Source organism: Bombina bombina, chromosome 3 (assembly GCF_027579735.1).
Source record: "Bombina bombina isolate aBomBom1 chromosome 3, aBomBom1.pri, whole genome shotgun sequence".
Classification (NCBI taxonomy): Eukaryota; Metazoa; Chordata; class Amphibia; order Anura; family Bombinatoridae; genus Bombina; species Bombina bombina.
Genome location: NC_069501.1, coordinates 593,225,453 through 593,249,299, shown reverse-complemented (window position 1 = coordinate 593,249,299; position 23,847 = coordinate 593,225,453). Strand labels below are relative to the sequence as shown.

Below are 23,847 nucleotides of genomic sequence, written 5' to 3'. Positions count from 1 at the left end.
TTATGTAATTTTGCTTACACAGTGGCTTGTATATTTTTTGTATATATATATATATATATATATATATATATATATATATATATATATATATATATATAGATCTATGTGCTCATCCAACACAGGCTCTGTTAGAGTAAATTGCATTGTTGAATATACACACCTATATATATATATATATACTAAGTATTATACACATTATTAGTCTTAGCGCCCCCTATTGGGTGTATTACCCTAGTTATCTTTGTCACCTTTGCAGTCCCCACTTCCTGTTTCCCATCCTCCTACCCATCTAGATTGTAAATTCCCACAGGAATAGGGCCCTCAATCCTCCCTGTATTTGTCTGCAACATTTTGTCTTTTATCGTAGTTTCTCCATTACCCATGGGCAGCGCTGTGGAATCTGTTGGCGCTTTATAAATAAAGAATAATAATAAGAGCTGTCCCAGTTAGCATACTTACAGGCATATTGTCACATTTTTAAGTGGATTGGCAAATGCCTCAAATGTAAACCATTGAATAGTAAAGAGTTAAAACAAAAAGTATCTGCAAACGAAGCACTAAAAAGGTGCGGACTATTAAACTGCAGCCAATATATTATTTAAACCATTTAAAATATTTGAATGACAAATATGGCTTATTCCAATCATTTTCATATTTAAATGCTATTACAGTTGTACTGTACACTTTTTCAAAACTCTGTCATTTTGGAAAATCTCTCTAAATTATACAGGACATAGTCACTCTCACTTCATGATGCACTAGGCTAACGCAACATATGGATATGAGCAGGTGAAAGGTCGCACGTGACTACCCGCGCCCTCCTCCCCTGTATGCCTAATCAGGTGATTCTCAGCCACATGATCCAGCGACAATCTAGCTTGTTGGTCGCTAACAGTTGTGATTGACACTTCATCTCACCCAATTATCTTCGTAGCAGCCAACCTCTCTAAGTTACGCAGCTTGATATGGGCGTGTTCCACAAAAGTATGGTAGCACCGAAGGGAAAAAACCCCCTGCATTTTACAGTAGTGTGACACAGGCGACGATATTACAATAACAAAACGATAGAATTGCTTTTTAACCCTTTAGAGGCATATCCTGCCAAAGAAAGTGATAGGCGGTGTTCAACAGAAAGTGGTCATTTGTTTATATTAGCAGGTGAGGAATATTGGGGTGTGAGGACAACATCAGTTGGGGGACAAGTTGGATCGCTTGGGATCCCGTCCTGTCATCCTGGTGGTTATGGTGGCAGCGCGTGCAACATCCCCAGTGAGGTGGTGAAAGAGCGTCCGCTGTCCGGCACAGCCCCGTTCATCTCTTCCGCCGACAAATAGTGCCTGAAGTCGACATGTCCATCCAGTACACAGGGGAGGAGCAGTTGGCTGGGAGCTACGGAGTAGCGGATTCATTCCCCAAGGACTTTGGATACGGAGTGGACGAAACAGACATGGAGGAAAATTCTACCTCTTCAGATAGCAAACCACGCATTTTGTTGATGGGTATGAGGCGCAGCGGCAAGTCCTCCATCCAGAAGGTGAGCCCGCCCGGATATCATGTTGTGGCTATTATCGCATGGGGTCCATTCAGTATATCCTAAAACATTGTCCACGAATAGCACACCCTATGCTTGCCAATATTACTTTTCATGTATACTACCTTGTGCTTGTCCGTACTACTGCCCCTATATATTATCATAAGAGTGCCCATAATTCTGGCAATGTATAGTATTATTTGCATTCACAAATGTAGTAACCAGTATCCGTGTCTAGAATGCTGCCCACTAATAGCAGCACCCTGGGCTTAAATGCCCAGGACCCTTGCCCATATATATCACACTTGTAGTGTGTGCCCATTGTACTGCCCATTATCAGATCCTGGCCATATTCATAGGATCCTGTTCACATACATTTCAAATATGTGTCTAGGGTGTTTTCAATGTAGCTGTATTATGGCCACTCATCAGTAGCGGACCTACCCAATAGTGGGTCCTGGTGCAAACATTTTTTTTGGCTTTACAAAATAACTCAATAGTAAGTCATAATAATATACTTGCTGCTCTGTATAATGATTTGGAGGATGGATGAATGCACTTACAGACCTGCATCCTGCACTAATAAAAGGCTCTCCTGCATTAGGATTGTACACATTCTGCTCATGCTTTTGTATAGACTAGCTGCTATGGGCCCCCAAACACTTGGGCCCTGGTGCAACTTCACCTGCTGCACCAATGGTAGTTCCGCCCGCCACTCATACTGCTGTATGTTCATTGCCAAGACTCCAGCTACTTACCTGTTTTGTGTGGTTCAGAATACCTCCTTTATGCTCCTTTGTATAGGATGCTTCTCAAATACAACATACAGTGTGTTTTCAGGTCAATGGCTACGTATAGCAACATAAGTGCTTATCTAATGTCTTGGCCATGCGTAGCCTTTCTCTTTGGGGCAAATCTTTCTTTATCCAGGCAGGTAAAGTTCTTGTGTAAGGAACCTGTTCTTCCCAAAAAGCATGGATTGGGCAGAATTTGCTGCCCATATTTCTGAATGTATGAACAGTCGCTTGTAAAATGCCACAAGAGCAGGGCTTTTCAATCACATCAGTTAAATCATTTTGGAGTGATCTTAATTTGCAACTCTGAGGTGGTGTAGCAGTTTCATAGCAGCTGCCTTAACTAATTCCAGCGTCATACCCTGTAAGTCCCTGGTCTTTTAATGGGGCTTGTGTTTTTGATAGCGTGTCTTTCTCTGCCAGTGGCGAGACCACGCTATAAAGAGAGGGAGCGGCAAGATTGCACTATTACAGGCCAAAAATCCCTTAAAGTGATGGTAAAGTATGCAAATTCACAACGCTGCATTCAACTAATCTTTAAAATATGTCACTTTCATTTATCAATTATTAGTGAATACCCCCTTTTTTTTTTTTTTGTCACGTTTTTGCATCAACTGATTTTTTTTTTTTTTTGTCACGTTTTTGCATCAACCAATTTAAAATGTGGGCCAGCATGCAACTTTTGAATTCAGCCACATGCCCCTTCATCGTAGAGTGCATGTGATCAATATTTTGGACATCGCCATATTGTAATAATTAGCATAAAATGAGAAAAAAGCTGGGCTGAGGAACAGTGGAAAAAAAATAATAATTTTTAAAGGTATTCACTAATTAAATATACATGGATGAATTAAAGCCCATTATATTTTAAAGATTAGTCGAATGCAGTGTTGTATATTGGCATACTTTACCATCACTTTAAAGGGACACTGTACCCAAATTTTTTCTTTCATGATTCAGATAGAGCATGACATTTTAAGCAACTTTCTAATTTACTCTGATTATCAAATTTTCTTCATTCTCTTGGTATCTTTATTTTAAATGCAAGAATGTAAGTTTAGATGCCGGCCCATTTTTGGGGAACAACCTGGGTTGTCCTTGCTGATTGGTGGATAAATTCATCCACCAATAAAAAAGTGCTGTCCAGAGTTCTGAACGCCAAAAAAAGCTTAGATGCCTTCTTTTTCAAATAAAGATAGAAAGAAAACAAAGAAAAATTGATAATAGGAGTAAATTAGAAAGTTGCTTAAAATTGCATGCTCTATCTATCTGAATCACAAAAGAAAATATTTGGGTTCAGTGTCCCTTTAAGGACCAACAACGTACAGGTAACGTTGTGGTCGTTAAAGGGACAGTTAACACCATAATGTTTGTTGTTTTAATAGATAATCCCTTTATTACCCATTCCCCAGTTTTGCATAACCAAAACAGTTATATTAATATACATTTTACCTCTGTTATTAACTTGTATCTAAGCATCTTCTGACAGCCCCCTGATCACATGACATTTATTATCTATTGACTTTCATTTTAGCCAATTAGTGCAGTGTCTGCCACAATCCACGGATGTAATCACAGTGTTATCTATATGGTTTACATGAACTAGCTCTCCCCTGTTGTGAGAAGCAAATAAAAAAGCATTTGATCAGAGATGGCCTTCAAAGGCTTAGAAATTATCATATTAGCCTCCTAGGTTTAGCTTTCAACTAAGAATACCAAAGAACAACGCATAATTGGTGATAAAAGTAAATTGGACATTTGTTTCAAATTACATGCCCTATCTGAAACATGAAAGTTTTTTTTTTTGGACTTGACTGTCACTTTAAGGGGTTAAGAAGGCTGCTTCATAAATTGCACTTGCAGGCTTGAATGATAGAGCCTCCACCAAAAGGGTTATTCACACAGCTTAAAGGGATATAAAACCCAAAAAGATTTTATTTAGACGGCATACAATTTCAATAAGATACAAATAGAAGAACATTTGATATTAGAAGTAAATTAGAAAGTTGTTTAAAATTGCATGCTCTATCTAAATCTAAAAAAAATCAGTTTCATGTCACTTTAATAAAGCCTTTTGTTTGTGATTATGCTCACAATAGTGATATAATTTAGCACTCTCTTTCAGGATTGTTCACTATGTAGTGCTCTACACACATCCGTTTGCTCAGTGCACTATGTTTAACACCCTATGTTCTGGCAATGGGGTGTGTGTGAAGTGTCCCTAGGGTGCATGTTTGTGACCTTATTTAACCACAGTGCTCTTTATAAATAAATCTATAATTGATCACATGTGCATAGACTGTGTATTAATATACTTATGCATTATTTATTTTTTTAGGTGGTGTTTCATAAGATGTCGCCCAATGAAACCTTGTTCTTGGAGAGCACCAACAAAATCTACAAGGATGATATTTCAAATAGCTCATTTGTAAATTTCCAGATCTGGGATTTTCCAGGACAAGTGGATTTTTTTGACCCAGCATTTGACTATGAAATGATTTTCAGAGGAACAGGGGCATTGATATATGTGATTGATGCTCAAGTAAGTAGCGAAGGCCTTCACAGTGTAGTGTTACATTCCTACTGCTATTAATTTGTTTTGTAATGAAGGAAAATATAGAAATACATTATTTATCCTATAGTTGAGCAAGCACTTTTACTTAGATTCGGTTGCCTTGTGCATTTCTGTGGTCAAATAAATAATAGATACTATTCCTCAGTTTCTCTTAAATTATTTTAAATTTTATGTTTTGAAATGCAGATGTTTCTTGCACAATGTGGTTTATTACAAGACTGCATGTTTTGAGGGTATTTCTGGTAAAGTGGCTGATGTGTAATTTTTATCTGGTTAGAAGAATGTTGAAGTTAAAGGGACATGAAACCCAAATGTTGAAGCACTTGAAAGTGATGCAGCATAGCTGTAAAACACGGACTATAAATATCACCTTAACATCTCTATGTAAAAAAGGAAGATATTTATCGCAAATGTATTCACACCCCACTGTAAAGAGACTTTAAAGGGACATGAAACCCAAAGTTTGTCTTTCATGATTCACATAGAGAATACAATTTTAAACAACTTTCCAATTTACTTCTATTATTTAATTTGTTTCCTTTTCTTGTTATCCTTTGCTGAAATTTGTATCTAGGCAAGCTCCAGAGCAGCAGAGAACCTAGGTTCTAGCTGTTGATTGGTGGCTGTGTGTGTGTATGTATATGTGTATATATATATATATATATATATATTATTCAGCCAAAGAAAGATGCACTCACAGGACTTTCACAACAAAAGTGGAGTTACTTTATTTGTAACGTTTTCGGGGATCAGGTCCCCTTCATCAGTTGCTGATGAAGGGGACCTGATCCCCGAAAACGTTACAAATAAAGTTACTCCACTTTTGTTGTGAAAGTCCCGTGAGTGCATCTTTCTTTGGCTGCTGTATTGTGTTCAAGTTTGCACCCAGGCGGATGCCCTACAGGTGGGAAGAATCTGGTAATTGGAGATATATATATAGTGATTGGCTCACCCATGTGTTCAGTTAGAAACAATTAGTGCATTGCTGCTCCTTCAACAAATGATACAAAGAGAATGAAACGAATTAGATAATAGAAGTAAATAAGAAAGTTGTTTAAAATTGTATCCTCTATCTGAATCCTGAAAGAGGATAAAGTTTGGGTTTCATGTCTCTTTAAGCAGCTAATCAGGATACTAGTCCCAGGACTTACAATGGAGCATGCATCTGGCATGTGCAGCCTCAGTCATGTTATTTCCCTATTCAGTTTAAGGATGTTTGCTATGAAATCTCACAATATTTCAGTGAAATCTCATGAGATAACAGCAAAACATATGATGGCCTTGGCACTGCTGATACTGATAGGCTATTGTTTTTTTGTTTGCTGAAGTATAACTGTTACCAGAGCACTTTGGTGAGCTGAAGAAATGTTGAGGTAAAATATCTTCCTTTTTTACATCAAGATGTTCAGGTGATACTTTCTTGTCAGCATTTTATAGTTATGCTGCATCACTTTCAAGTGACTTAGCATATGGGTGTTATGTCTATTTAAGATGCTGTCTTAAAGGGACAGTAAACACCTTGTCATTTGTATATAAAATGTTTAGTTATGAATCATGAAACAACTTTGTAATATATTTCATTATTTATTTTTCCTCTTATGTAACTTGGCTCTGAAAATTAAGCAATTTCTAATTCTCAGAACTTAAAATACACTCTGACGTCTCAATGCTGACTCTGCTAAATATATGTCCCTAACTGGCTTTTTCAGATAAGTGTAAAACAATGCATTTTATGCTAACTTTCTGACAGTGGCTAGTTCTGTTATCTGTAGACTAAAGCTTAGATTGGCTCTTCCAATTAAGACAAATGGTGGGTGGAGTTTGGCTGTTGAAAAACAATTGCAATAAAAAGATGCTTATTTGTTTTTACAAACATTACAACTTGGCTGCAATGTTATTCTATGGCAGCACAACAGAAATGTCTTGTAATTAAAAGGCGTTTACTGTCCCTTTTTTAAATAGATCAGTTTGTTTGAGCTTGAATATTTTAACTAGTTTGGCTTTTGATTAAATGTGTAGCACAAGTCTTGAGTAGGGTGACCACGTGTCCCGGATTGCCTGGGACAGTCCCGCATTTTGTAGGTCTGTCCCAGGTCCCGGGCACCTTCGTTCCGGGACAATGTAGTGCCCTGGAATGTTAAGTAACAGGCAGCTGCAGAATGGATTGACTGATACTGACCACAGCTGAGCCGCTGCGCCACCATACAGGCGGCTAATAGCTAAGCAGCTTCCTCCCACACTCCCACAGGGCTGCACGCCAGCGTAACACTAAGTCTCAGAGCAGAGTCACATGTCAGTGTGTTGTTGCTGATGATTGATGACATGCTATAGACGTAATAAATCCCCGCTGGCCCCACCCCCTATGGTTTTGCACACCGCTGTGGGTCCTGTCCTGATCCTGAGGTTGTCAGGAGGAGACAGGGACTGTGGCAGCAGACTAGCAGTGAGTCAGACTTTCAGAGACTAGTGTGACACACTCTCAGTCAGTGACGGACCAGAATATCTTTAGTTTAGAGTTGAGAAGTAAAATACAGTTAATCAAACTGCCTACTACAGGTAGGTTAGGTATTTTATTATACTACTGAATTGAACGTGAGTGACTTACAGACTAAATATTTTGAACATAAGGACTCATTACCTGATGATGTTGAGACTGAGGGACTGGGCAATTACATTTTGTTTGTGAAATGTTTATTATAAAATTACATTTATAATATTAAACAAGAACCAATAAATGTAGGTAGTCTGCTAATCTTTTTATTGAACAGCTTTGGGGTTTCATATGTGTATATATAGTGTAAACAGATTTCCCCCCCCCCCCCCCCTTTCAAACATTTGGCAAAAAGAGGTATCAAAATAACCTTTTTTGTGTGTGTGTGTGTGGGGGGGGGTGTCCCTGAATGGCAGTTTAGAAATGTGGTCACCCTAGTCTTGAGTGGTCGGAAGAACGTAAACAAATGTAGTGCACATCAATAGAGGTCACTAATAAGCTCAGTTCTGATTGACAGCTCAGTAGAAACTCTTAAATAGTGTTTCATCTTTCAATCTAGCTTTGGTCACACACAAAAATCTAGTGTATTACATGAGTGTTTTCCCTTTATAACTGCCTAGGTGGCCATATCTTTGATTTTGTTAGACTCCTTTTTTTTTTTTTTCCCCTTGCTACTTTTTTTTTTTTTTCTTTTTCTTTCTAGTATAACACTGTTGTTCTTGGGTAACAACCCCTTAAAGGGACATGAAACCCAACATTTTTCTTTTTTCACGATTCAAATAGAGCATGCGATTTTTAAATCTTCCAATTTACTTATTTTATTCAGTTTGCTTCATTCTCTTGGTATCCTTTTTGAAGGAGCAGCTGTGCACTACTAGGCGCTATCTGAAAACATATGGGGAACCAATAAAAAAGGGCATTTTTGTGCAGCCACCAATCGGCAGCTAGCTCCCAGTAATGCATTGCTGCTCCTGAGCCTATCTAGATATGCTTTTAAACTAAGGATACCAAGAGAATGAAGCAATTTAGCTAATAGAAGCAACTTGGAAATTTGTTTAAAATCGCATGCTGTTTCTAAACCTTGAAAGAAAATTTTGGGGTTTTATGTCCCTTTAACTGCGTATGATGTGGTCATATCCACACAATGCTTTTAGCAACAACGGTGGCGACGTGCCCTAATCCTGTGGAGGGCCCCTTCTGGAGCTAATCGCAAACTCCCTTCCTCACACTAAAATCAGGCCATCAAAAAGGCCTTGAGACCTCATGACCCCCTGTTTTTAAGCCCACAAGCCCCTTTTTAAAGTGATGGCAAACTTTACATGTTTTAAAATCAGGTCTGGATTCTAAGCGATATTTTAGGATGACTTTACTTGATCACTTCTAATATATGTGCTGTATGCACTCACACATTTTTGTTTTTGTTGCTAGTCTGCTGATTGCAGAAAAGTTAAAAACATTTGTCTGGAAAAAAAAAAAAGTTTTGATGTGGGCGGCTGGAGAGACGGGTAATGGCATGTCTAGATTTAATATGTGTAAAATATTGCTTAGATTGCTTAGATTCCGGACCTGATTTGAAGACATGTTTAGTTTACCATCACTTAAAAGTAAAGCCCCTATATAAATTTTAATAGCCAGTGATCGCGTGGAGATCCCTACATGCACATCACAGTTATATAAATATACATAAAGACCCTAATCCACATGAGGATAACCCGCTCTCACTGTAGAGTATACACACTATATAGTTTACAACCTTGCTTATTACTTTTTTTTTCTTTCTAATGACATGGATATAGTTTACTACCTTGCTTATTACTTTTTTTTTTTTCTTTCTAATGATATGGTGAGTCCACGGATCATCTTAATTACTATTGGGAATATCACTCCTGCCCAGCAGGAGGCGGCAAAGAGCACCACAGCTGTTAACTATCACCTCCCTTCCCTCCAACCCCATTCATTCTTTTTGCCTACGTTAAGAGCATGGAGGTGGTAAAGTTTAGGTGTTGGAAGAAGATTCTTCAAGCAAGATTTTATTTTTCAGCAGTACAAGTTTGTTCTGTTTTGTCCTGGGGTGTAGCCTTAGTCCATGTCAGTCTCTTCAGTAGAGCAGTGGTGGCTTTTAATCAATGGGAACTTGTGGGGTACAATCCTCACTGCGCCTCCCATGTATTTAATGCTGCCCTAACATTAAAAGCCTGAGTAAGATTACTCAGTCTTTGTTTTTCTTCCACATGTCCATGTGAGGGAGCATGCCTCTCAAACCTAGTGAGCTGCCTTGCTGCCTGGCAGATTTCTGAAGGTAAGTGCTGACTTTATTTTTCTGGGAACATATGCAGGAAAACTATGGCACTTTAATATCAGTTGATGGGACAAGAGACATTCTCCTATAGAATTAGGGGATCATGTTAATATCGGCAGTAATGGCAGGCACTGGGGACGAGGAGATTTAGGCTTATTATGTGGTGTTTTTTTTTTTTTTTTTACTCCTGGCGGCTTTAATTTAGAGTACATTTCGCTGTCCGGGAGGTTAATTTTGATACGCCCACGATGGGCGGGGTTAGCTGAGGCGTCAAGTTTCTGATGCGCGCCTTTTTCTCCTTCACTTCCTGTGTTCCGGAGGGGAGACAGCTTGGTTGCAGCTTGTAAGCGGTGTTACGGTTACCGGACTGCATTTTACAGCATATAGAAGTTGAGTCCGGAATTCTCTAGAATAATATTCACTCCGGTGTCAGGAAGGCAGGTAAGCACCTCGGCAAAACTAAGCTCAGGTGTAGATGTTGTCCGGAGTGTTTTTGTGACAGTTTATTAATTTTATTTCAGAAAAATAAAGCAGTTTCGTTTTAAAATTTAAAGAGACAGTAACATTTTTTTTGTGTTAAAGGGACATTAAACACTTTGAGATGGTAATATAAAATGATAAATTTTATGTAATAAAACAACTCTGCAATATACTTTCATTATTTATTTTTGTGTTTAAATAATTTTTATTAGAATAGGGTTCACTAGGTTACAACAAATCAAAATGTAAATTCTTGACATAGTAGACAAATAAGCAATAATACAGTATTATCAGAATAAGCATTGTCAAACAACAGTAAACCAGTGGCCCAGCTTTTTTGTGGGTGGCGAGGGGGGGGGGGGGTTGGTAGGATAAATGAGGGATAAACAAAAAAGGGAAGTATAAAGACTATTAGGAGAGGAATGGAGAGAAAGGGGAGACATTCTGAATTCAATGAGTTGAGTTAGTACTGCACAGCTCGGTGATTTGCTCAAGGTGGCTTATGGGGATCGGAATGTGCGCTCAAGGGAGCCAGGGGTCTGGGGTAGAGGAGGGGAGAGAATCAGGTCATACACTGACAGGTTTGTACATGTAGAGTTGATAGTTAAGAACATAAAACCATCACTTTAAGCTAACAGCCAATAGTTCGTATGTTTGCTTTTTTAATGTTTAATTTTTAGTACTTGGTTTTTAAACCCAGTAAACGATTCAGAGTGTTCTTCTATTGGTTCCTAAACTGCTTTAAGGGGTACTATGAGGTCTTTGCTCCCAGATAAATTGTACATTAGTTATCATCTCTTGTTTACCTAGGTAGCAGTAGTGCATTTTTTCTAGCAGTATCACATGATTAACCTCAGCTATCCATTGGGCTATTGTGGGAGTTTTTGTTGATTTCCATAGCCTGGGGATTAATCTCTTGGCACATGTCAGCATTATTAAGAAAAGCTTTTTTCTATAGGCGCAAGGGAGTTTTGGAGTATGGTTAAGGAGAATGATGTGAGGGTTTAGTGTGATTTCTATGTTTAGCGTTTCGCTCATCAGTTTAGCCACTTGTTGCCAAAATATGGTTAGACTCGAGCAGGACCACCAGACATGTGTCATGGTGCCCGTCTCGCCACACCTTCTCCAACAGCTAGAAGAGGCCGTCGGGTAGATAACCCGCAGGCGGTGTGGGGTCAGATACCAGCGGGCCATGATTTTGTAATTTAGTTCTGATAACAAGAGGGAGGTTGAGGAGGCGTGTGTGTTACGGAAACAACGTTTCAAATCTTCATCGTCTAGGTCATACGGTATTTCCTCAGACCACCTATCTAGGTAGGAAGGGCGTGTCTCAGGAAATTTATTCCTAAGGATTTTATATGCTATGGACAGGTGTGCTCTCGTGATAACAGGATTGGTACATAGTTGCTCAAATGCGGTTAGTGGTCTAAGGATATCTCTCTTGTATGGGTTGTTATGTATAGCGTGCCTAATTTGCAGGTATGCATACCAGCTATGAAAGGGGGGCCCTAGTTCTTCTTCTAGTACAGTTCTGTCTTTTATGCCCATTGGGCCTACAAAAAGGTATAAAGGAAGGTTCTGCAAGTGTCTTACTGGGTTAGTGTGAGTAAATCTACTGTGTTGTAGAAACAAATGATTGTGAAGTAGTGGGGTAAGTGGAGAAATTACAGTCGATACACCTTTGGTATGCAATATGACATAATCCCACACTTCGAGTGTAGCTCTAATGTATTCATTACGCTGTGCCAAATGTGGTCTAGTGGCTTTAGGGAGCCAGGGTAAATCTCTCATGTGTCTGGTCTGTGTTAAGTGTCCCTCTGTCTGTACCCATAATTTTGCTGGAAGTGCGTGATTCCAAGAAATGATCCTTGCTAAATGTGCTGCTCTGTAGTAGTTGGTGATATTAGGAACATTAAGACCCCCGTCCTCTTTGCTAAAGTATAATGTGTTCTGTGCCACTCTTGGGCGTTTGTACGACCAGATGAATGAATTAATTAGCTTTTGTTGTGTCTTGAGGTATGAGTTTGGGAGAGCCAGTGGAAGTGTTTGGAAGATATATAGGTATTTAGGAATGATCATCATTTTAACTGTGTTAATTCTTCCAAACCAGGACAAATGTCCCTGTGAGTGCCACTTTTCCAGTAAGCTCTTGGTGCGCGATTGGAGTGCGAGGAAATTGTCTGTAAAAAGCTTGTCAGTATCATATGATATAGCTAATCCTAAGTATTGAAGTTTATCAGTTATGCTAAACCTTCCTATGTGCGCTAAATTTTCAACTTCTTGTGATGCTAAGTTGATCGGCATAAGGCCAGACTTATCCATATTAATAGAAAAGTTAGACTTGTTTATAGTTCTCCAACGTATCGAGAAGTGCTGGAAGTGTGGTCGACGGTGATTTTAAAGTGAAAATCACATCGTCCGCGAACAAGAGGCATTTCTGGTCTATGTCGCCTAGTTTTATGCCTTGGATATGTGGGTTATTCCTCACTTGTATTGCTAAAATCTCTACTGTTAATGCAAATAGCAAGGGCGAGAGTGGGCACCCTTGCCTTGTGCCATTCGATATAGGGAACGATTGGGAGGTGACATCATTAATCTTAACTCTAGCGCTTGGGTTATGATATAGGGCCTGTATTCTCTTAATGAACGTTTCGGAGAAGCCAAACTTCGACAGGGTGGCCCACATGAATTGCCAGTCCACCCTGTCGAAAGCTTTCTCCGCGTCAGTGGATAGTAGGAACATCGGAGTATGGTTGTCACGGGCAAATTGCAAAGTATGGAGCAGTCTTATAGAGTTATCTTTGGCCTCCCGTCCTCTAATGAAGCCCACCTGGTCCGGATGAACTATTTTAGGCAGAACTGTATTTATTTATGTGGTTCGCTAGGATTTTGGCGTATAGTTTCATATCTATATTAATGAGTGATATTGGCCTATAGTTGCCTACAATATCTGTAGCTTTATTTGGTTTCGGGATCACAGTTATTAATGCCTCTAATAAAGTGCTAGGGAAAACTTTACCTCGGTCTATGTCTGAGAAGAGTGAACAGAGATGAGGGCTTACTTGCTCTTGGAGGAGTTGGTATAGTTTTGCGGTAATGCCATCCGGACCAGGGGACTTCCCACCAGGTAGTGATTTGATTACCAGGACAACTTCTTTTAATGTAATAGGGGAATCTAATATTTGCCTGTCGTCTTCTGTAAGGGCGGGCGTAGGAATGTCCGCTAAGAAGGAGTTCAGCTTGTGTTGTGTTGTGCATCCAGCGCTGGGTCTTTTGTTATATTGTATAGGTTTGTGTAGTAGGAAATAAACTGGTTTGTGATCTCCTCAATTTTAGATGTGTGTTTATCTGATGCTACTTTAAGAGATTTAATAAAAGTAGAGTATTTCTGCTTTTTAAGTGACCTGGCTAGCATTCGACCTGCCTTGTTGCTGTCCGCAAAGAATCTAGATTTAGTTGTGAGGGCTCTCATATGCGCTCTTTGTGTTAGAAATTTGTTTAGGTTTTCTCTTGCTTCATTTAAGTCAGCGAGCTTAGCGGTGGACTTTGGATCAGCTTTATGCAAAGTTTCTTGCACGGTCAATGCAGAGGTTAACTCAGAGAATTGAGTCGTATATAATTTTTTCTGCTTGGCGTTGTGTTTTATTAGGATGCCACGTATGTAGCATTTATATGCCTCCCAGTTGTTCGCGGACGACGTGTCCTCTGGTTTGTTCAGGGAGAAGAACTCCTCTGATGACGCTCTGAGCTCATCTACTACCTCCTGGCTAGTAAGCAAGGAGTCATTAAGTCTCCAATTTAATGTGTTGCGAGTCCTACCTGTCCATTGGAATGTTGTAGTAACCATACTATGGTCGGACCAAGTTGTGTGGGTTATTTTGGAGTGTATCATGTTCGAAAGGAGAGCTTGACTGCTCAGGATGTAATCTAATAAGAGTATGAGTGTTGCGGGTGGGAAAAAAAGGTATAGTCCCTCTTAGTTGGGTGTGCTATTCTCCAGGTATCAAAGAGGTTTATGGATTGTAGGGCCATATAGTTATTCCTTAGGGTGTTTTTACGTAAGTATGATCTTCCTGTTGAGGTGTCTAATGCAGGTTGCATGGGGAAGTTGAAGTCTCCTCCAAGTATAATCGGGCCTTTAGCATTGTCTATAAGAATGTTAATTACTGATTTATAAAAGTGAATGGTAGGTTTGTTTGGGGCGTATATGTTGGCAAAAGTTACCGGGGTTCCGTAGCAAAGTCCAATTAGGACAAGTATCCTGCCTTCCTTATCTACGTACCTCTGCAAGAGTTCAAAGGGAGTATTGCGTCTAAATGAGACGCACACTCCATTTTTTCTATTTGGACCTGAGTTACAATAGTGCTGGTCAAAGTATCTCTTGGATAAGGTGGGTTCTTTGTGTCTAGTGAAATGGGTTTCCTGGGTCATTACTACGTCTATTTTCCTCTTGTAGAAGTCATGGAAAGCTATGGAGCGTTTCTCAGCCGAGAGGAACCCCTTAACATTTTGAGTTGCAATTTGGAGTGTGCCCGCTCTGTTGCTAAGCTTTTGGGCCATAGTGTGGTAAAAACGATGTACTATGATACTGAAAAAGAGCTAATCTAGTCTAGTCAGTGTACTGGCTTGAGTTAGAGCAATGAAGGTGCAGTGTATAGGAGTGTGGGTATTGGTAAAAGGGTGTAAGGGGGGAGACAGCTGTGGGAGAGTTAGGGATTGAAATAAAAATAAAAATGAGGGGAATCTAGGGGGTGGAAATGCTGGGGTAGAACCTGCAGTTCAGAGTCCGCAATCTGAGCTCCAAAGTGCAGGGACTAACAATTAAGGTCTGCGGTTGTAAGTTCTAAGTTGGGGGCTTTTTTACAGACCGGGTGTCTAGGTGCTTTTGTTAAAGTTCGGTAATGCGGCTATTGTTTAATGGGAAGTATTTAGCTTAACGTGGAGCTAGCTAGTGCAGTACTTTAATCATGGCCCTCGGTCGCTTTTTGGGTACTATAGGGGAATGGGACGTCATAGTGACGTACTTTGCTCCGTAGGGCAAAAATAACAATTTTAAGATGTTTGGTTATATATAATTAATTAAGGAACAAGATTTGGTATATTTCTTCGCTACCAGGAGCTTATGTGTTGTATGGAGCTGTCCCGTTTTATACATAGAAGATTATAATAACAGATATAACAGTTAGGTGATTATAGCAAACAATGGCAACAATAATACAACAGAGTTAGATAACAGCGTCTCCTAAGTGAAAACTTTTGTTTTTTTTTTTTCCCTTTTTTTAAAAAAAAAAAACTAGAGTTCTATAAGTAGAAACACATGTATTAATTCAACATAAGAAAACCAACATTCATTTCAGATCACATTATTAAATAATACGTTTATACAATGTGAGGGGTCTAGATGTTAAGGCAGATTAGTTGGGTCTAAGACCAGTTTGAGATCTAAGTAACTATGGTGGAAATCTATATGAGCTAGGCTAAGAGGTCGCCCTTCTAACAGCTGTATATATACTCAGCCTAGGAACACTATATATACATAAAAGTCTCTTATTGGGCAGTTCAGCCTTTTATGTTATATACGCAGCATGACTAGGGGCACAAATGGGTAATCAAAAGTACTTATCCAATTGAGTCTGTGTCCATTGTGTCAACCTCCGTCTGTAGTAGTTGTCTTCTTTTGTTCTGTTTATTTAGCAGGTCAGGGTTTGGACGCCTTTGTGATTTAGGGCTACCCTGGATTTTCTGGTTCTCTTTTTGTGATTGGGAGTCTGCAGTAGGGGGCTGTGGAATGTTCATCATGTTGCAGAATCTGTTTATTTCTGATATAGAGGTACACTCTATCTTCTTGCCATTTTTCATTGATATTACTGACGTGGGGAAACCCCATCTGTAGGGGATACGTAGTGATCTTAAATGGGATGTTAGAAACTGAAAGTCTCTTCGTTTTTGTAATGTTCTCACCGATAGGTCTTGGTAAACCTGGATTTTGTGGCCCTGGAAACTTATAGCTTGTCGTTTTCTGGTTATGTTGTAGAGCTCTTCCTTTTGTCTGTAGTTCTGAAAATGTACTACAATGTCTCTAGGCGGGGAGTCATCTGGGGGTTTCGGACGGAGAGCACGATGTGCTCGATCAAGTGGAATAATGGAATCTTCTGAGGTCTCCTCTCCCAGTATTTCTGCAAACAGGGCCTGTAGATAATCCTGGAGTTCGTTGTTTAGAACTGACTCTGGGACCCCCCTAAAGCGCAAATTACCTCTTCTTGAACGATTTTCCAAATCGTCAATTTTGTCTTCTAATTCATTTATGTGTTGGGATTGATGTGTTTGATTTGCTGCAATTTTTGCTATTTTTTGCGCCATCACATATTCGTGCTCCTCTAATGAGTCGACTCTGTGGCCAAGGTCATTCATTTCCTTTTTCAAGTCAGCGCATTCGTCTCTGATGCACGACTTTCCTTGCTCGATCAGGGCCACTATAGCCTTGTAAGTAATAGGGGGGTCATTCTCTAGTTCTTGCTCTGTGGGTGGTAAGCAGATAGGGGCAACCAAGGTGTCAATGTGGTCGCTATTGGTGGGAGCTTGTGGTGCGTTCACTGTTGTTTTTTGTACTGTCTGATCCATTTGTTTAAAGAACTCATGTACCGCTCCCTGAGTGACCTGCGGAGGTTTAAGAGCCTTATCCTGCCTGGTGTTTTTCCTCTGTGACATATTGTCTTGCTGTTGTTTTGGAAAAGTCCTCACTAAGCGGCCAGAGACCTCTGTACCCCCCGGGGAATTTACCCTCACAGGGTGATCACGGAGAAGGAGAGTTGGGTATGACCCGTCACCACGACGTGTGACAGGAAAAGGAGTAGGGGTACAGGGTACAGATAGATACGTGACCAACTCTAATAAGGCCTAGAAGACTGCAAGAATCTGTTTTAGAACCGTTCTGTAAGTTAGGCAGAGATTTTGTGAGAAGAGGTGTTTCTTGCTTATTGCGTGGTTTAAAGCTAGCAGATTCCAGACACTGTAGTGTTTCACAAGATGTTTCGTTCGGTGTCGGTATCAAGTATATCTCCTTATGAAGCTTTAGTAGTGTGTTAACATTGTCCCAGTATATCTATTGCGCCATTTTACTTCAATCAGTCACTTTCAGTTAGCCCAGAAAAAGTTTCTGCTATGCGGGTCTAACAACTCCTCTAGCTTGATAAAATGTCTCTACCAGTAAGGCAATGTGGTGTTCTTTGTTTCACAGTGGGCCCATGTGTTCAAGTAAACAGAGTGGCATTACTTATCTCCATATACTTTATATACATTGCACACTTTACATACGTTACCGCCACCGGTAGTCTCCGTATATCAGCGGTGTGTCGTAGCTGTCTCCTTGGGAGACTGTGAGTCTGCTGCCTGTTGCCGATAGTGACCCCGTCTAGGGAACTAGAAGCTTGTGAGTTCAGCTCGGAATCATCCGCAGGCATGCACAGTAGTTCAGCTTACGTCCCACGCGGCAAGTGTCATGCTCTCCGTGTTAGGCCGCAGTTCCTTCTGGTTGTGCCGGGATTCAGTGTTTTACTCGGCTGTTTGAAGGGTCACGTTGTAATGTCGGCTGGGGGTTCCGACTAGATTCTCCGCTGTGTTCTCACCAAATAAAGCATTTTGTGCCGCTTTTAGTGTCAAAGGCACCCAGTCTGTACACGGAGCCTCAGTGCAGTGCGGCCATCTTAGTCGGCCGTTCGCTCCGCCCTTCTTTCATTATTTATTTTGTCCTCTTTGCCTGTAATTCCATTCTGAAATTGTAAGCTTTTCAGTTCCTGGCAGAACACTGTTAAATCCAGCACAACCATTGGCTGCACACTCTAGTGACCTATTTATAACTGACCCTAATTGGCCACAGCAGAGAAGGTAACACAAGTTACAACATGGCAGCTCCCAGTGTTTTATAGACACTAAAACATTACACTTATTTTGTCACTTTTTAAACAACTAATGAAACTTTAAAAAATGCATCTACATGTTAGTCATGGACTAATCTTTTCTTTGAATGCATCATTCTATCTAGCATGTATTTAGTGTTTAATGTCCCTTTTAATTTCAAATTCAAATATAAGTTTATTTAATTCTAATTTGTTCAATTGTGAGTTTAGATGGACCAAGAGGCCCTGCAAAATGTTATGTGTTCTTTATGTTTTGATGCTAACGTGGAACCACCAATCCCTTTCTGTTCCTCATGTATTGAGAGAACTTTAAATTACAGGGTTAACTTTTTTTCTTTCATTTAATTGGCAAGAGTCCATGAGCTAGTGAAGTATGGGATATACAATCCTACCAGGAGGGACAAAGCTTCCCAAACCTCAAAATGCCTATAAATACACCCCTCACCACACCCACAATTCAGTTTTACAAACTTTGCCTCCTATGGAGGTGGTGAAGTAAGTTTGTGCTTGATTTTTATGATTTCTTCTATGATAAGCGCTTCTAAGCATTCTGAAGCCCAATTCCTCTCAGAGTACAGTGTTTGTCAGAGTAATGTGAAGATAGTATCGCCTATTGATTTTATGGTTTCCCATGCAGGAAATCTTTTCAAGGGTTCTCTGTTATTGGTCGTAGGGATTCATCTCCTGCCTCCCTTTTCAGATTGACAATATACTCTTATATACCATTACCTCTGCTGATAGTTTTCAGTACTGGTTTGGCTATCTGTTATATGTTGATGGGTGTCTTTCGGTAAGTATGCATCTTTATTTAAGACACTCTCAGCTATTATTTGGCACTTTATGTATTAATATAAAGTTTTAAATATATGTGTTTTACTTATATTTGCCATGAGTCAGGTTTATGTATAGTTCACTTTGCAGTCTAAACAGTTTCAGTATAGGAATCATGTTTGGGAAGTTTATTTGAAACTTTTTTCTTACCTGGGGTTCAGTCTTTTTTAAAAAAATAAATAAAAAATAACTTTTTGCGTAATGCGTCATTCTTGGCGCCAGATTTTATTTTACGCCTCTCCCTCTATTGCTTGCTGTTTTCATGAACCTTGAAAGCGATTATGCCTGCTTTTGTTTTTCTCTACTGAAACTGTTACAGTGTAGAAATTGAATGTTTTGCCTAACGTTATTTTTCTTTTTCTGTTACATTTTGCGAGATGTCTCATTCTGATCCTGATGTTACTGTAGAAACTATGATGCCCTGGAACACAATTCTACAAAGCTAAGTGTGTTCTTTTCATTTGTTAAGCTGTTATTTCTTCAGCTCAATTATGTGGCATTTATTTATCTTCTTTTATGCTAGCAATGTTTCTACTTTTACAATAACATTTACTGTTTCCATATTCAGTTCATGTACTTGATTTCATCTGCAAACATCACATGTTGTTGCTTATATCATAAAAGATTACAACTGCTATTATGCCTTTAAGTATACTTACAAGGTCTTTTCAAAATTAAGACTTAATTAATTTGGTCTGACCGACAGCATATTTAAGTTTATTCTACTGATAGTTTCTTTTGCTCAAAGGATCCTGTATCACACAGTTTTTTAAAATTCTCCTTATTTTTCATTTGAACATGTTTTGTTCTTTAAGGAAATTTTTCTATTTTATAGGTTTTAGGAGTCTAGTCCTTCTATTAACTATGTTAATAATCCTTTTCAAATCTGGATTTTAACATTTTTGCTTTTGAGGTTTTTTTTTTCTATTCAATATACTATCTGTATTATATTCTAGAGAATGGTTATTCTGATTCCCTCTTGGGACTGTACTACTATTTTTAAGGAAATTGGTACTTGTTTTCAGGATTCTTTAGAATTTGAATATAACCTTAGTAGAGAATATTCACGTCATGTTTATATTTTTAGCTCCGCTTTATCTGTGGCTGACATTACTGTTCTCTCAACCTTTGATGAACAGTTAGCATAAGCAGTTTCAGATTCTTAAGTATATAATTCTGTTTATTTACTTTAGGTGTATTCATTTAATTATGTTTACTATATCTATTATTATGATTTCAAATATATTTTATTATCTCTATCTTGTTAGGATAATAATTTGATTTCTATTATCTTCACTTTCTGGAGGTTTAGAGTTTTTTTTTTTTTCTGCCCTACTTTTAGTACGGTAATGTAGATCAGTTGGTGAATGTCCCAACTACAAACGCTTGTTCTAGATCTAAGGGTCATAGATTCATTTCCCGGCAGGGTTAATACAGCCCTTTGAGGTCAATTTTATTGTGTACCATTTATTTTGGTAATAATAACTACTGTTTTTATCAGTTGCTAATTTGGTTAACTCTGAGTGTAAGCACTGAAGAAGCGTTTTTTTTTTTTTTTTGGGAGAAAAACTCTATATAATTACTAGTTATTAGACTGCATGAAGGTGCGGTTCTCAAACCAGCCCTTCTGGTGGGGGGCAGATTAAATTGTTGTTGGATGAACTTTGTCCAAATTCTATATCATTCTTAGGGTTTGAATAGATTTTTAGAATGAGACCTATGGGAAGAAACTTTCTTTCTTTTTTTTCTTTTCCTTTCCTTTTGTTTCTTTCTTTTCCTTTCCTTTTTGTTTCTTTCTTTTTTTTTCTTTTTCTTTTTTTCTTTTTCTTTCTTTTTCTTTCTTTCTTTTTCTTTCTTTCTTTCTTTCTTTCTTTCTTTCTTTTTCTTTCTTTCTTTTTCTTTCTTTCTTTTTCTTTCTTTCTTTCTTTCTTTCTTTCTTTCTTTCTTTCTTTCTCTTTCTTTCTTTCTTTCTCTTTCTTTCTTTCTTTCTTTCTTTCTTTCTCTTTCTTTCTCTTTCTTTCTCTTTCTTTCTTTCTTTCTTTTTCTTTCTTTCTTTCTTTCTTTCTTTCTTTCTTTCTTTTTCTTTCTTTTTTTTTCTTTTTCTTTCTTTTTTTCTTTCTTTCTTTCTTTCTTTCTTTCTTTCTTTCTTTCTTTCTTTCTTTCTTTTTTTCTTTTTTTCTTTCTTTCTTTCTTTTTTTATTTATTTATTTTTTTCTTTATTTCTTTTTTTATTTATTTCTTTATTTCTTTCTTTCTTTCTTTCTTTCTTTCTTTCTTTCTTTCTTTCTTTCTTTCTTTCTTTCTTTCTTTCTTTCTTTCTTTCTTTTTTTCTTTCTTTCTTTCTTTCTTTCTTTTCTTTCTTTCTTTTTTTCTTTCTTTTTTTTCTTTCTTTCTTTCTTTTTTTCTTTCTTTCTTTCTTTCTTTCTTTCTTTCTTTCTTTCTTTCTTTCTTTCTTTCTTTCTTTCTTTCTTTCTTTCTTTCTTTCTTTCTTTCTTTCTTTCTTTCTTTCTTTCTTTCTTTCTTTCCGCAGGATTTGGGTTTCTGTTCTTTGTCCCTATGAAGGAAGGTTTATTCAGTCCATTCTTAGATCTGAAGACTTTTATATTGTTTTGTTAGTCTCAACTTTTAAGTTGACGATTATAAGGACTATTATGCCTTTTTGTTAAAGGTCATTTCATGTCCACTCCATTTTTCAGGATGTTTATCCTCATATTTTTTTCATTCAGACCACTTGTGGAGTGTTCTTGGTGCCCTTCTTCTGTCTTCAGACAGTAGGGTATTGTGATGCTTCCCTATTTGGGTGGTATCTTGGTATTAGCTTAAACTTTTCTTTTACTAAAGCCGGACAGATAGCTCAGCATGCTAATGCACTGTGGCTGAGCTCTGTAGCAACTCGAGGGTTGCAGGTTCGTTTTCCGGCGAGGTCCATTCAGCCTTTCATCCTTCCGAGGTCGATTAAATGAGCAGCGTCTTCAGTCCCTTACGGGTAATTAGACGCTCTTTACAAGTACCCAATACATACATATAAACAAGCAGTAATTAAATATATGGAATTTTCTTTTTTTTGGAATCCCTCAAGAATCAACTAAGCTTTGTTTTTTACTGAATCAATGATACAGGGATTGTTTTTAAGATATCACAGTTGATATTTTTAAATTCTAACACTCTTCTTTCTCTGTTTTGGTGATTAGTCTATCATCATTTTATTCAGGGGGCCTCCTTTTGTTAGTTTTTCCTGGACTGTATTCTTAATGGATGCAAGTTTTAGAGGTTGGGGAGCTGTCTGAGGGTCTTTTGACAGCACAAGGGGTTTGGAAACTTCAAGAGGCGAGGTTTCCAATCGATATTTTAGAACTCCGTGCTATTTTTGCAGTGCTCTTTCAGACTTGGCCTCTTTTAGGAGAGAACTTTTTCATTTTTTGCTTTCAGACAGACAATATCACAACTGTGGCATATGTCAGTCAACAATAGGGATTCGTAGTTCCTTAAGCAATTGAGAAGTATCTTGAATACGATCTTAGATGGAATTCATCTCCTGTCTATTTTCTACGATTTTAGACATTTTGGGAGGTGGATTATCTCAGCCTTCAGTCTTTACATCTGGGAGAGTGGTGTCTCTATACAGATGTGTTTTCTCAATTTCCCAGGTACCTTTTCAAGTCCAGGGATCCTCAGGTGGAGATGTTGGATGCATTAACAGTGTCTAGGTTTTGCAACCTGACTACATCCTTCCGCCTTTGTTTTTTTCTTCCAAAGGTGATTTCCAAGATCATATTGGAACAGTGCCATGTGTTTCTGATAGCATCAGCATGGCCTCACAGGTTTGGTATGTGGATCTTGTTCAGATGTCCAAGTTGCCATCCTTGGCCGCTTTCTCTTTGGCCAGCCCTCTTGTTCTAGGGGTTATTTTTCCATAGGGATCTCAAATTGCTAATTTGGAGCTATGGAAATTGATTAGTGTTTAGTCATAGAGGTTTATCTGACTTAGTTTTTATCGCTATGTTGCAGGCTTATAAGTCTGTTTCAAGAAACCTGTATTATCAGGTTTGGAAAACCCTATATTTTATAGTGTTCTCATAAATTCTCTTGGCATTCTTTTAGAATTTTACAGTTTTTCAGGATGGTTTGGATAAGTTTGCAAATTTTTTGAAGGAACAAATCTCTGTTCTTTCTGTTTTATTTTCTAGAAAGATTGTTTAAACTTCCTGATATTCACTGTTTTGTTGGTATTAAGCCTGTTCATTTATTAATTTCTCCTTTTTTGGAGTCTTATTTGGTTTCTCTTCTACTACAAGAGTTTGATTTATCAGCTCTCTCTTGTGTGTCTCCTTATCTGATTTTTTTTTTTAGATAAGTTGTTTTGTGGAATTCTTTTTTTTCCCAAGGTTGTGAATTTGAACAACATTAGTAGAGAAATTGTTGTTCCTTCTTTGTGTCCTAATCCTAAAGAATTCTTTGAGAGTCCTTTTACATCCTTTGGATGTGGTAAGAGCTTTCTAATTCTATATCAAGGTTACTAAGATTTCAGAAGACTTCTAGTCTATCTTCTGTTTTTCTAGTTCCAGAAAAGGTTAGGAAGCTTCTGCCATTTCTTTGGCATCCTGATTAAAGCTTTTGTTTTTCAAGGCTTATTTCGAGGCAGGGCAGACTAAGCCTCAGAGTTTTTCAGATCATTCTACTAAGTTCAGTCGCCATTTCTTGGGCTTTTTCAGAATGAAGCTTAGGTTGATCATTTGCAAATCAGTAATTTGGTCTTCTTTGCATACTTTCATTGTTTTTACCATTTTGATGTATTTGCTTCTTTTGAAGCAGTCTTTGGTAGAAAAAGTTTTTTCAGGCAGCTGTTTCAGTTTGATACTACTGCTTCTGATTTAAGTGTTTTCAAGGAAAGTTAATTGTGTGTATTTAATTTCTCAGTGGAAATAGCTAT

General features: G+C 38.3%; 1 protein-coding gene across 1 annotated transcript in view; it reads left to right on the top strand.

Moving 5' to 3' along the window:
• Nucleotides 1-999: 999 nt before the first annotated feature.
• The window catches only part of RRAGC (Ras related GTP binding C), a 69,011-nt gene continuing 46,163 nt past the window's right edge, over nucleotides 1,000-23,847 (top strand). Inside the window, exons 1-2 of the mRNA XM_053707170.1 lie at nucleotides 1,000-1,534; nucleotides 4,664-4,867. Coding sequence (XP_053563145.1) covers nucleotides 1,349-1,534; nucleotides 4,664-4,867 — 390 coding nt within the window. The 5' untranslated portion in view covers nucleotides 1,000-1,348. The remainder of the gene's footprint in view (nucleotides 1,535-4,663; nucleotides 4,868-23,847) is intronic.